Source organism: Cherax quadricarinatus, chromosome 31 (assembly GCF_038502225.1).
Source record: "Cherax quadricarinatus isolate ZL_2023a chromosome 31, ASM3850222v1, whole genome shotgun sequence".
Taxonomy (NCBI): domain Eukaryota; kingdom Metazoa; phylum Arthropoda; class Malacostraca; order Decapoda; family Parastacidae; genus Cherax; species Cherax quadricarinatus.
In genome coordinates this window covers 27,869,985-27,884,115 of record NC_091322.1, presented here as the reverse complement: position 1 = coordinate 27,884,115, position 14,131 = coordinate 27,869,985, and the positions used below count along the sequence as shown (strand labels likewise).

At 42.4% G+C, this 14,131-nt stretch overlaps 1 protein-coding gene across 1 annotated transcript in view; it reads right to left on the bottom strand.

Moving 5' to 3' along the window:
* Positions 1–380: 380 nt before the first annotated feature.
* The window catches only part of LOC128697370 (atrial natriuretic peptide receptor 3), a gene marked incomplete at its 3' end in the record, with an annotated part of 434,029 nt that continues 420,278 nt past the window's right edge, over positions 381–14,131 (bottom strand). The window contains 2 exon segments of the mRNA XM_053788994.2: positions 381–600; positions 11,790–11,950. Coding sequence (XP_053644969.2) covers positions 381–600; positions 11,790–11,950 — 381 coding nt within the window.

Here is a 14,131-nt window from a genome sequence, read left to right as displayed (position 1 = left end):
GAGCAACGAAAGATACTTACACTTTTCTCACATATATCTTACGAGGAAACATAATCACACATTCATGCGTATAAATCATGCGAGGAATGATGTTCACGCTTGATGCGGGTAAATCATGCGTTAAGCTGCGGTACCAGCTTGAGGGAAATAACTCACTGGAACACAGAGGTAGTCACTGGGTAATAAAGCCAGGCAAATCAGAGGAGTTATTTATCGATGTTGTTACCCCCCTCGGGAAGAAGCTTAATAAAGCTTGATGGAGAAATAAAACTGTCCTCTGCACCGCGTGTTCTTTATTACTCACTCGAGAGGGCTGCATGCCACTCCCAATTCCCTCTCAAGTCACCGGGAAGTAACTCCCCTCTCACTTCAACACTCACTCCTCGCTTTGTCGTGGAAGTTCATCAGCAGCTGGGTGAAGTTCCTGTTGGTGTTCTTGTTGAACTTCTCCGTGTGGGGCTTCGTGTGGAAGCTGTTGTAGATGGAAGCTAAAGTGAAGTGGCAGACTGAGTTCCCCTTCTCGTCATCCCGATCCTCGTATATAAGACCAAGAACGTTCCAGCCCCAGTGCTTCACCACGGACGAGAACAACTTGCCCACCTGCAACATCACAACACACGGGTATTATACATTAATTGCTCGTACAAACAGACTGGTGGATGAATAAGACACCTTTGCAAATAAAGTGACATTTTATTGTGGCAACGTTTCGCTCTCCGGGAGCTTTGTGAAGCCTTAACGGTCTTAACAAAGTTCCTGGAGAGAGAAACGTTGCCACAATATAATGGCAAATTAGTTGCATCTGTGGCCATTAACTAAATATTCTGTCGGTAATTCTATCATTACTACTAAGTCATGTTTGTAGATTCATCAAGACTTTAGGAGTGAACACCTCGCTCCGAGGGACTGATCACCTCAAAGCACTTCACATCTTCCTCCGTCTCCTTGAGATTCCTCGAAGTCGAAGGACTGATCACCTCATAATATAAGTTCTTCGACTACCTCCGTTATTATTCTCTCCACTCGACTAATAAACACTGGTGAATCTCCTCTACAATGAAGACTGGTGAATCTCCTCTACAATAAAGACTGGTGAATCTCCTCTACAATAAAGACTGGTGAATCTGCTCTACAATGAAGACTGGTGAATCTCCTCTACAATGAAGACTGGTGAATCTCCTCTACAATGAAGACTGGTGAATCTCCTCTACAATGAAGACTGGTGAATCTCCTCTACAATAAAGACTAGTGAATCTCCTCTACAATGAAGACTGGTGAATCTCCTCTACAATGAAGACTGGTGAATCTCCTCTACAATGAAGACTGGTGAATCTCCTCTACAATGAAGACTGGTGAATCTCCTCTACAATAAAGACTGGTGAATCTCCTCTACAATAAAGACTGGTGAATCTGCTCTACAATGAAGACTGGTGAATCTCCTCTACAATGAAGACTGGTGAATCTCCTCTACAATGAAGACTGGTGAATCTCCTCTACAATGAAGACTGGTGAATCTCCTCTACAATAAAGACTAGTGAATCTCCTCTACAATAAAGACTGGTGAATCTCCTCTACAATGAAGACTGGTGAATCTCCTCTACAATGAAGACTGATGAATCTCCTCTACAATGAAGACTGGTGAATCTCCTCTACAATAAAGACTAGTGAATCTTTTCTACAATAAAGACTGGTGAATCTCCTCTACAATAAAGACTGATGAATCTCCTCTACAATAAAGACTGGTGAATCTCCTCTACAATAAAGACTGATGAATCTCCTCTCCAATAAAGACTGGTGAATCTCCTCTACAATAAAGACTGGTGAATCTCCTCTACAATAAAGACTGGTGAATCTGCTCTACAATGAAGACTGGTGAATCTCCTCTACAATGAAGACTGGTGAATCTCCTCTACAATGAAGACTGGTGAATCTCCTCTACAATAAAGACTAGTGAATCTCCTCTACAATAAAGACTGGTGAATCTCCTCTACAATGAAGACTGGTGAATCTCCTCTACAATGAAGACTGATGAATCTCCTCTACAATGAAGACTGGTGAATCTCCTCTACAATAAAGACTAGTGAATCTTTTCTACAATAAAGACTGGTGAATCTCCTCTACAATAAAGACTGATGAATCTCCTCTACAATAAAGACTGGTGAATCTCCTCTACAATAAAGACTGATGAATCTCCTCTCCAATAAAGACTGGTGAATCTCCTCTACAATAAAGACTGGTGAATCTCCTCTACAATGAAGACTGGTGAATCTCCTCTACAATAAAGACTGGTGAATCTCCTCTACAATAAAGACTGGTGAATCTCCTCTCCAATAAAGACTGGTGAATCTCCTCTACAATAAAGACTGGTGAATCTCCTCTACAATAAAGACTGGTGAATCTGCTCTACAATGAAGACTGGTGAATCTCCTCTACAATGAAGACTGGTGAATCTCCTCTACAATGATGACTGGTGAATCTCCTCTACAATAAAGACTAGTGAATCTCCTCTACAATAAAGACTGGTGAATCTCCTCTACAATGAAGACTGGTGAATCTCCTCTACAATGAAGACTGATGAATCTCCTCTACAATGAAGACTGGTGAATCTCCTCTACAATAAAGACTAGTGAATCTTTTCTACAATAAAGACTGGTGAATCTCCTCTACAATAAAGACTGATGAATCTCCTCTACAATAAAGACTGGTGAATCTCCTCTACAATAAAGACTGATGAATCTCCTCTCCAATAAAGACTGGTGAATCTCCTCTACAATAAAGACTGGTGAATCTCCTCTACAATGAAGACTGGTGAATCTCCTCTACAATAAAGACTGGTGAATCTCCTCTACAATAAAGACTGGTGAATCTCCTCTACAATAAAGACTGATGAATCTCCTCTACAATAAAGAATGATGAATCTCCTCTACAATAAAGACTGGTGAATCTCCTCTACAATAAAGACTGGTGAATCTCCTCCACAATAAAGACTGATGAATCTCCTCTACAATAAAGACTGGTGAATCTCCTCTACAATGAAGACTGGTGAATCTCCTCTACAATAAAGACTGGTGAATCTCCTCTACAATGAAGACTGGTGAATCTCCTCTACAATGAAGACCGGTGAATCTCCTCTACAATGAAGACTAGTGAATCTCCTCTACAATGAAGACTGGTGAATCTCCTCTACAATAAAGACTGGTGAATCTCCTCTACAATAAAGACTGGTGAATCTCCTCTACAATGAAGACTGGTGAATCTCCTCTACAATAAAGACTGGTGAATCTCCTCTACAATAAAGACTGATGAATCTCTTCTACAATAAAGACTGGTGAATCTCCTCTACAATAAAGACTGGTGAATCTCCTCTACAATGAAGACTGGTGAATCTCCTCTACAATAAAGACTGGTGAATCTCCTCTACAATGAAGACTGGTTAATCTCCTCTACAATAAAGACTGGTGAATCTCCTCTACAATAAAGACCGGTGAATCTCCTCTACAATAAAGACTGGTGAATCTCCTCTACAATAAAGACTGGTGAATCTCTTCTACAATAAAGACTGGTGAATCTCCTCTACAATAAAGACTGGTGAATCTCCTCTACAATAAAGACTGGTGAATCTCCTCTACAATAAAGATTGGTGAATCTACTCCACAATAAAGACTGATGAATCTCCTCTACAATAAAGACTGATGAATCTCCTCCACAATAAAGACTGATGAATCTCCTCCACAATAAAGACTGATGAATCTCCTCTACAATAAAGACTGATGAATCTCCTCCACAATAAAGACTGATGAATCTCCTCCACAATAAAGACTGATGAATCTCCTCTACAATAAAGACTGGTGAATCTCCTCTACAATAAAGACTGATGAATCTCCTCTCCAATAAAGACTGGTGAATCTCCTCTACAATAAAGACTGGTGAATCTCCTCTACAATGAAGACTGGTGAATCTCCTCTACAATAAAGACTGGTGAATCTCCTCTACAATAAAGACTGGTGAATCTCCTCTACAATAAAGACTGATGAATCTCCTCTACAATAAAGAATGATGAATCTCCTCTACAATAAAGACTGGTGAATCTCCTCTACAATAAAGACTGGTGAATCTCCTCCACAATAAAGACTGATGAATCTCCTCTACAATAAAGACTGGTGAATCTCCTCTACAATGAAGACTGGTGAATCTCCTCTACAATAAAGACTGGTGAATCTCCTCTACAATGAAGACTGGTGAATCTCCTCTACAATGAAGACTGGTGAATCTCCTCTACAATGAAGACTAGTGAATCTCCTCTACAATGAAGACTGGTGAATCTCCTCTACAATAAAGACTGGTGAATCTCCTCTACAATAAAGACTGGTGAATCTCCTCTACAATGAAGACTGGTGAATCTCCTCTACAATAAAGACTGGTGAATCTCCTCTACAATAAAGACTGATGAATCTCTTCTACAATAAAGACTGGTGAATCTCCTCTACAATAAAGACTGGTGAATCTCCTCTACAATGAAGACTGGTGAATCTCCTCTACAATAAAGACTGGTGAATCTCCTCTACAATGAAGACTGGTTAATCTCCTCTACAATAAAGACTGGTGAATCTCCTCTACAATAAAGACCGGTGAATCTCCTCTACAATAAAGACTGGTGAATCTCCTCTACAATAAAGACTGGTGAATCTCTTCTACAATAAAGACTGGTGAATCTCCTCTACAATAAAAACTGGTGAATCTCCTCTACAATAAAGACTGGTGAATCTCCTCTACAATAAAGATTGGTGAATCTACTCCACAATAAAGACTGATGAATCTCCTCCACAATAAAGACTAATGAATCTCCTCCACAATAAAGACTGATGAATCTCCTCCACAATAAAGACTGATGAATCTCCTCTACAATAAAGACTGATGAATCTCCTCCACAATAAAGACTAATGAATCTCCTCCACAATAAAGACTGATGAATCTCCTCCACAATAAAGACTGATGAATCTCCTCTACAATAAAGACTGATGAATCTCCTCTACAATAAAGACTGATGAATCTCCTCCACAATAAAGACTGATGAATCTCCTCCACAATAAAGACTGATGAATCTCCTCTACAATAAAGACTGGTGAATCTCCTCTACAATAAAGACTGGTGAATCTCCTCCACAATAAAGACTGATGAATCTCCTCCACAATAAAGACTGATGAATCTCCTTTAGAATAAAGACTGATGAATCTCCTCTACAATAAAGACTGGTGAATCTCCTCTACAATAAAGACTGGTGAATCTCCTCCACAATAAAGACTGATGAATCTCCTCCACAATAAAGTCTGATGAATCTCCTCCACAATAAAGACTGATGAATCTCCTTTAGAATAAAGACTGATGAATCTCCTCTACAATAAAGACTGGTGAATCTCCTCAACAATAAAGACTGGTGAATCTCCTCCACAATAAAGACTGATGAATCTCCTCCACAATAAAGACTGATGAATCTCCTCTACAATAAAGACTAGAATACAATAAAGACTGATGAATCTCCTCTACAATAAAGACTGGTGAATCTCCTCTACAATAAAGACTGGTGAATCTCCTCCACAATAAAGACTGATGAATCTCCTCCACAATAAAGACTGATGAATCTCCTTTAGAATAAAGACTGATGAATCTCCTCTACAATAAAGACTGGTGAATCTCCTCTACAATAAAGACTGATGAATCTCCTCCACAATAAAGACTGATGAATCTCCTCTACAATAAAGACTGATGAATCTCCTTTACAATAAAGACTGATGAATCTCCTCTACAATAAAGACTGGTGAATCTCCTCTACAATAAAGACTGATGAATCTCCTCCACAATAAAGACTGATGAATCTCCTCCACAATAAAGACTGATGAATCTCCTTTAGAATAAAGACTGATGAATCTCCTCTACAATAAAGACTGGTGAATCTCCTCTACAATAAAGACTGGTGAATCTCCTCCACAATAAAGACTGATGAATCTCCTCCACAATAAAGACTGATGAATCTCCTCTACAATAAAGACTGATGAATCTCCTCTACAATAAAGACTGATGAATCTCCTCCACAATAAAGACTGATGAATCTCCTCCACAATAAAGACTGATGAATCTCCTCCACAATAAAGACTGATGAATCTCCTCCACAATAAAGACTGATGAATCTCCTCTACAATAAAGACTGATGAATCTCCTCTACAATAAAGACTGATGAATCTCCTCTACAATAAAGACTGATGAATCTCCTCTACAATAAAGACTGATGAATCTCCTCTACAATAAAGACTGATGAATCTCCTCTACAATAAAGACTGATGAATCTCCTCTACAATAAAGACTGGTGAATCTCCTCTACAATAAAGACTGATGAATCTCCTCCACAATAAAGACTGATGAATCTCCTCTACAATAAAGACTGATGAATCTCCTCTACAATAAAGACTGGTGAATCTCCTCTACAATAAAGACTGATGAATCTCCTCTACAATAAAGACTGATGAATCTCCTCTACAATAAAGACTGATGAATCTCCTCTACAATAAAGACTGGTGAATCTCCTCTACAATAAAGACTGATGAATCTCCTCCACAATAAAGACTGATGAATCTCCTCTACAATAAAGACTGGTGAATCTCCTCTACAATAAAGACTGATGAATCTCCTCTACAATAAAGACTGATGAATCTCCTCCACAATAAAGACTAATGAATCTCCTCCACAATAAAGACTGATGAATCTCCTCCACAATAAAGACTGATGAATCTCCTCCACAATAAAGACTGATGAATCTCCTCTACAATAAAGACTGATGAATCTCCTCTACAATAAAGACTGATGAATCTCCTCTACAATAAAGACTGATGAATCTCCTCTACAATAAAGACTGATGAATCTCCTCTACAATAAAGACTGGTGAATCTCCTCTACAATAAAGACTGATGAATCTCCTCCACAATAAAGACTGATGAATCTCCTCCACAATAAAGACTGATGAATCTCCTCTACAATAAAGACTGGTGAATCTCCTCTACAATAAAGACTGATGAATCTCCTCCACAGTAAAGACTGATGAATCTCCTCCACAATAAAGACTGATGAATCTCCTCCACAATAAAGACTGATGAATCTCCTCCACAATAAAGACTGATGAATCTCCTCCACAATAAAGACTAATGAATCTCCTCTACAATAAAGACTGATGAATCTCCTCCACAATAAAGACAGTAATTAGCCTTAGAAGGAATATGTGCTACTTCGTGTTGCGACTCACAGCAGTAAAAATAGTAATTATTCTGGTAGTGTCCTTAATAAACTTTAAAGTCACAGAAGGTAAAAAGTTAATTATGATATTTTAAGGACATTTGTATAATTTATATTTTAAAAGTATCGGCTGGTATCGGCTGTTTTTTCCACCGATATAGATGCTAGTCAAATTAGCAATATCAAAATTTATTCTTGACAAAAAACAGCTCAAATAAATATGAATATAATGGTATATATATATATATATATATATATATATATATATATATATATATATATATATATATATATATATATATATATATATATATATATATATATATATATATTAAATAATGTTTATATATATATATATATATATATATATATATATATCTTAAATAATGTTTCACTCTCTGCTAATCTAAATTAAGCAATGGTGATTTTAACTACTAAAGATACACATTGATTACTTTATCCAAAATACGCATTTAATCACTTTTCTAACCCCCCCCCCCCCCCCTTCAAAAAAAAGATATCTAACGATGTGTATATATATATATAGAAAAAGTGATTTTGCAAATTACGGATTTCAAAAAGGTAAGTGTTTGTATCCTTGGGAGAGTTAAGGCGGTTATCCTGACTGGGGCAGTATAGACAGATATGTGGATTTCTCTGTCTGTCTGTCTCACTCACTCTCTCTCTCTCTCTCTCTCTCTCTCTCACTCTCTCTCTCTTTCTCACTCACTCGAGGTTATTAGAGATAATGTGATTATCTTCGCCCTCTAAAAAAATTCCTCTTGGTCATAACACAGTAAAATATTTGGAGTTTCAGTTAATTAGGCCGAGGCGCTGATGTGGCCGTAATTACTGTCCAAAGAATTATGGGAATCGTATGTAAATTTATGCAGGATTGTCTCTGTTTAGTAATTAACATTACGAACCCACCTTGTCAACGACTTTGACACTGACCTTGACATTGATCTTGACACTGACCTTGACACTGGCATTGACACTGATCTGGACACTGACCTTGACACTGGCCTTGACACTGATCTGGACACTGACCTTGGCACTGACCTTGGCCCTATCATAGACCTTGACCTAGAACCCTGACCCTATCATAGACCTTGACCTAGGCACTGACCTTGACCCTATCATAGACCTTGAAACCTGACCCTATCATAAACCTTGACCTTGGCACTGACCTTGACACTTACCCTGACCCTGAACCCTGACCATATCATTGACCTTGACCTTGACATTGACCTTGACCAGCCACTTTCCTGGGCTACACGAACGTAAGAACAGACAAAACAAACCTGAGAGAATTTAAACATCTAGGAATATTGCTGAATAGGAATTACTAGATCACTGAGAAGGATTTCTAGATGACTTAATGGGATTACTAGATCACTGAAAAGAGGATCACACGATCAATGAAGAGGATTAACTTGATCATCGAAATGAATTACGAGACCACTGCTCGCCATACCTAGAGAAAAAAAATACTGTCTCACTAGACCTCTGGGCAAATGTTCACTAACTTACATATATTACAGGAGATATTTAAATAAATGATAAGTATGTAGGTTCTTCAATCACTGTAGGTGATTGATGAGATTATTTTAGTCAGCCTGGAGCCCCAGGTTGTGACCTGCTTTGCTGTGACCCTTCCTCTGTGATTTGTTGTGTGATTACTGTGACCTACTCTGCTCTTGCCTTCCAGTGACCTGCCCTGCTGCCTTCCAGTGACCTTCCCTGCTGCCTTCCAGTGATCTGCCCTGCTGCCTTCCAGTGACCTGCCCTGCTGCCTTCCAGTGACCTGCCCTGCTGCCTTCCAGTGACCTGCCCTGCTGTCTTCCAGTGACCTGCCCTGCTGTCTTCCAGTGACCTTCCCTGCTGTCTTCCAGTGACCTGCCCTGCTGCCTTCCAGTGACCTGCCCTGCTGCCTTCCAGTGACCTGCCCTGCTGTCTTCCAGTGACCTGCCCTGCTGTCTTCCAGTGACCTGCCCTGCTGTCTTCCAGTGACCTGCCCTGCTGTCTTCCAGTGACCTGCCCTGCTGTCTTCCAGTGACCTGCTCTGCTGTCTTCCAGTGACCTGCCCTGCTGTCTTCCAGTGACCTGCCCTGCTACCTTCCAGTGACCTGCCCTGCTACCTTCCAGTGACCTGCCCTGCTGCCTTCCAGTGACCTGCCCTGCTGCCTTCCAGGGACCTGCCCGGCTGTCTTCCAGTGACCTGCCCTGCTACCTTCCAGTGACCTGCCCTGCTGCCTTCCAGGGACCTGCCCGGCTGTCTTCCAGTGACCTGCCCTGCTGTCTTCCAGTGACCTGCCCTGCTGCCTTCCAGTGACCTGCCCTGCTGCCTTCCAGCGACCTGCCTTGCTGCCTTCCAGTGGCCTGCTCTCCTTCCATTTGCAGTGCTGTTCTCCAAAATTATTTCCTACCATCACTCTCCAAGATTGTCACAAGTGTAAATGACTGTTGTTGTTACTTGACGACTACAACTATTTAACAACGTCTGTAAACTTACCTTGAACTCTCTCACACTCCCTCTCACTTTCTCACACTCCCTCTCACTTTCTCACACTCCCTCTCACTCTCTCACACTCCCTCTCACTCTCTCACACTCCCTCTCACTCTCTCACACTCCCTCACTCTCTCACACTCCCTCTCACTCTCTCACACTCCCTCTCACTCTCTCACACTCCCTCTCACTCTCTCACACTCCCTCTCACTCTCTCACACTCCCTCTCACTCTCTCACACTCCCTCTCACTCTCTCACACTCCTCACTCTCTCACCCCCTCTCCTCTCTCACACTCCCCTCACTCTCTCACACTCCCTCTCACTCTCCCACACTCCCTCTCACTCTCCCCCACTCCCTCTCACTCTCCCCCACTCCCTCTCACTCTCTCACACTCCCTCTCACTCTCCCACACTCCCTCTCACTCTCTCACACTCCCTCTCACTCTCTCACACTCCCTCTCACTCTCTCACACTCCCTCACTCTCTCACACTCCCTCTCACTCTCTCACACTCCCTCTCACTCTCTCACACTCCCTCTCACTCTCTCACACTCCCTCTCACTTTCTCACACTCCCTCTCACTCTCTCACACTCCCTCACTCTCTCACACTCCTTCTCACTCACCCCACTCCCTCTCACTCTCCCCCACTCCCTCTCACACTCCCTCTCACTCTCCCCACTGCCTCTCACTCTCCCCCACTCCCTCTCACTCTCCCCCACTCCCTCTCACACTCCCTCTCACTCTCCCCACTCCCTCTCACTCTCCCCACTCCCTCTCACTCTCCCCCACTCCCTCTCACTCTCCCCCACTCCCTCTCGCTCTCCCCCACTCCCTCTCACTCTCCCCACTCCCTCTCACTCTCCCCCACTCCCTCTCATTCTCCCCCACTCCCTCTCACTCTCCCCCACTCCCTCTCACTCTCCCCCACTCCCTCTCACACTCCCTCTCACTCTCCCCACTCCCTCTCACTCTCCCCCACTCCCTCTCACTCTCCCTCACTCCCTCTCACTCTCCCCCACTCCCTCTCACTCTCCCCCCACTCCCTCTCACTCTCCCCCACTCCCTCTCACACTCCCTCTCACTCTCCCCACTCCCTCTCACTCTCCCCCAGTCCATCCCACTCTCTCCCACTCCCTCCTCGTGTGTAACCTTATTAACTCGGTTCGGATTCCCCTTAATCCTAATATATTCGAGTTAGAATCCCCTGGTTTGCTAATGCAATCAAAGTTAGAGCTTCAAACTCTCTTTCCCCCCCCAATCAGCCGCCTAGACGACCTTGATACCCGGTGCTTCTCTCAACACGCAAAACTCTTCAGCCAGTAGTAAGTCGACGTAGTCTTTACTTCCTTCCAGTAGCAGTAACATCTTGTGAGATTCTTGTTTACTAACGCAGTTCTTGCAAACGGGATTCTTCTCGGTTCGGAATGGGGAGATTCTAGGTTATATATTGAGGGGTATCAGCTGAGAATGACTGGATTCACTCAAATTGTGTTCTAATTCTGCTAGGATAGGAGGGATTGCCATAGCCTAGTTGGTCTCTCTCTCTCTCTCTCTCTCTCTTTCTGTCTGTCTGTCTGTCTCTCTCTCTCTCTCTGTCTCTCTCTTTCTCTACACACCCTTCCCACTTCTTACAAATACCCCATAAAAAGTTAATTCCCGCTGATTTCGATTAAAAAGAGGCCACTGAGACATCCCTAGCATGGAATATTACTAGTGGCGAAAAATCGATTGTTACGTCTGGATAACTCAGAGATATTACAGAGAAATCTTTTTTTTTTATTAAGATAACGTTTTTCTCAGAGCTTAATAAAGCTCTTGGGAGAAAAGTTGTATTATCCCCCATTTATAGAAATTTCAAACAATTCTGCGAGCCTAGATAATCACAAATTTAAAAAAAAAGAAAAATTAATCCTACACCGACTATAAATCTTCCCCAGCCGTCGATACATTAGGTCACGAATGTGTATAATTATACAAATTATCTGCAGTGGGACTGACCTCTGTGTAGAATCCCTTGAGTCTGGTGAGCAGAGGATAGTCCTTACGACTGTCGAAAGCACTGGGCTGGCCCCCTGGGGTCAGCAGCGGCACATTCCAGGCCCCCGAGAAGCGAGCCACAGGGGCCAAGACGTAGTCATCAACGGGCCCCAGAAACACATCTGTAAGTAACAACAACAGGAGGTTAATTAACAATGTCTCTTGCATGGCCATGTTTACAATACACAGTTAACCTGATTAACCTGGTTAGGTAAAAGGACACAAGTGCAGCTAATGTGACATTTTATTGCGGCAACGTTTCGCTCTTCAGGAACTTTGTCAAGTATTTGTGGTAGTATTTTGGTGGTATTATGGTATTTTTTGGTGGTGGTGGTAGTAGTAGTAGTAGTTACAGGACTTATGGTAGTAGTAGCAATGGTAGTAGTAATGTGTGGTGGTTATGGCTAACCATTCTTATCGACTGAATGGTAACTTTTCGCTTTTAATATAGAGAAAGTGCACGTCAATAGACATTATGTGCATTTAAGTCGTATTTTACAAGAGAACGTAAGAAAGAGCACTGCCGCAGGCCTACTGGCCCATGCTAGGCCTGCTGAGAAAGCGTGTCGCCCACCGGGGACTTAACCAAGTGATAGTCCCTAATGGGCGAAACATCTACTGATTACAATGACATAAACCGCATTTTGAGTTTTATTTGGTATATTTGTGAGTGTTTTATAACAGTGATGAGGAAGACAACAGACAAACATTGTTCTCAGTTTTGATTTTGAGATTTCAGGTGTCTGGCAGTTTCGGGTCACTGTTTAGTACACCCATGGTGGGGTGTTTAGTACACCCATGGTGGGGTGTTTAGTACACCCATGGTGGGGTGTTTAGTACACCCATGGTGGGGTGTTTAGTACACCCATGGTGGGGTGTTTAGTACACCCATGGTGGGGTGTTTAGTACACCCATGGTGGGGTGTTTAGTACACCCATGGTGGGGTGTTTGTCCCAGGTGGGGTGTTTAGTACACCCATGGTGGGGTGTTTAGTACACCCATGGTGGGGTGTTTAGTACACCCATGGTGGGGTGTTTAGTACACCCATGGTGGGGTGTTTAGTACACCCATGGTGGGGTGTTTAGTACACCCATGGTGGGGTGTTTAGTACATGGTGGGGTGTTTAGTACACCCATGGTAGGGGTGTTTAGTACACCCATGGTGGGGTGTTTAGTCACCCACTGGGGGTGTTTACCCACCCATGGTGGGGCAGTTTAGTACACCCATGGTAGGGGATATTTGGTGGTTTCAGTACACCCATGGTGGGGTGAGTTTAGTACACCCATGGTAGGGGTGTTTAGTACACCCATGGTAGGGGTGTTTAGTACACCCATGGTGGGCGATTTAGTACACCCATGGTAGGGGTGTTTAGTACCCATGGTATTTAGGTGGGCATGGAGGGGTTTGTTTAGTACACCCATGGTAGGGTGTTTAGTACACCCATGGTAGGGTGTTTAGTACACCCATGGTGGGCGAGTTTAGTACACCCATGGTAGGGTGTTTAGTACACCCATGGTGGGCGAGTTTAGTACACCCATGGTAGGGTGTTTAGTACACCCATGGTGGGGTGTTTAGTACACCCATGGTGGGCGAGTTTAGTACACCCATGGTAGGAGTGTTGAATACACCCATGGCTGGAGTATTCAATCCCACCTGATTGAACACACTTGTATTTCAGCTTTCTCCTATATCTTTTGAACACTTGTTAAGTTGCCACTTGCTCTTGGCACTTCCCACACCTGCTGTTCACTTTGAGTTATGGTTGACCACTTAATACACAACTTCCCTCCTCATAAATTAAAGTGATCTTTAAGTTAGTGGGTTTGAGAAAGACTTGCCAAGTATGAGCCAGTAGGCCTGCTGCAGTGCTCCTCCTTTCTTATCTTGTTACGCTGAGTAACTTGTTCCTGTTGAACAAGTTCTTCACTGTTCTCTAAACAATTCAGAACTGAACATTTCCCTAACAGCAACAGCCTAAGCCAGTGGTTCCCAAACTTTTTCAGCTTGTTACCCAATTTAACATGCCACATAAAGCATGTTACCCCTTTCACAAAATGTTGTTATTATTGATATATATGGCTAAACGTGAACGTATACAGCCTCGCATACTCTGCTAATCCTAGCAAAACCATTGAAAACGTAAGAACCACACATACATTATATATAAAATTAATAATAGCTACAAATTCACAGTAACAGTGGGTAAATACTAACTATATACTGCACAGGGCAGTACACATACATACCAGCTTATGTCTACCTCGGCTGATGCTCACAGATAAACTGACAGTGTGAAATAGAGG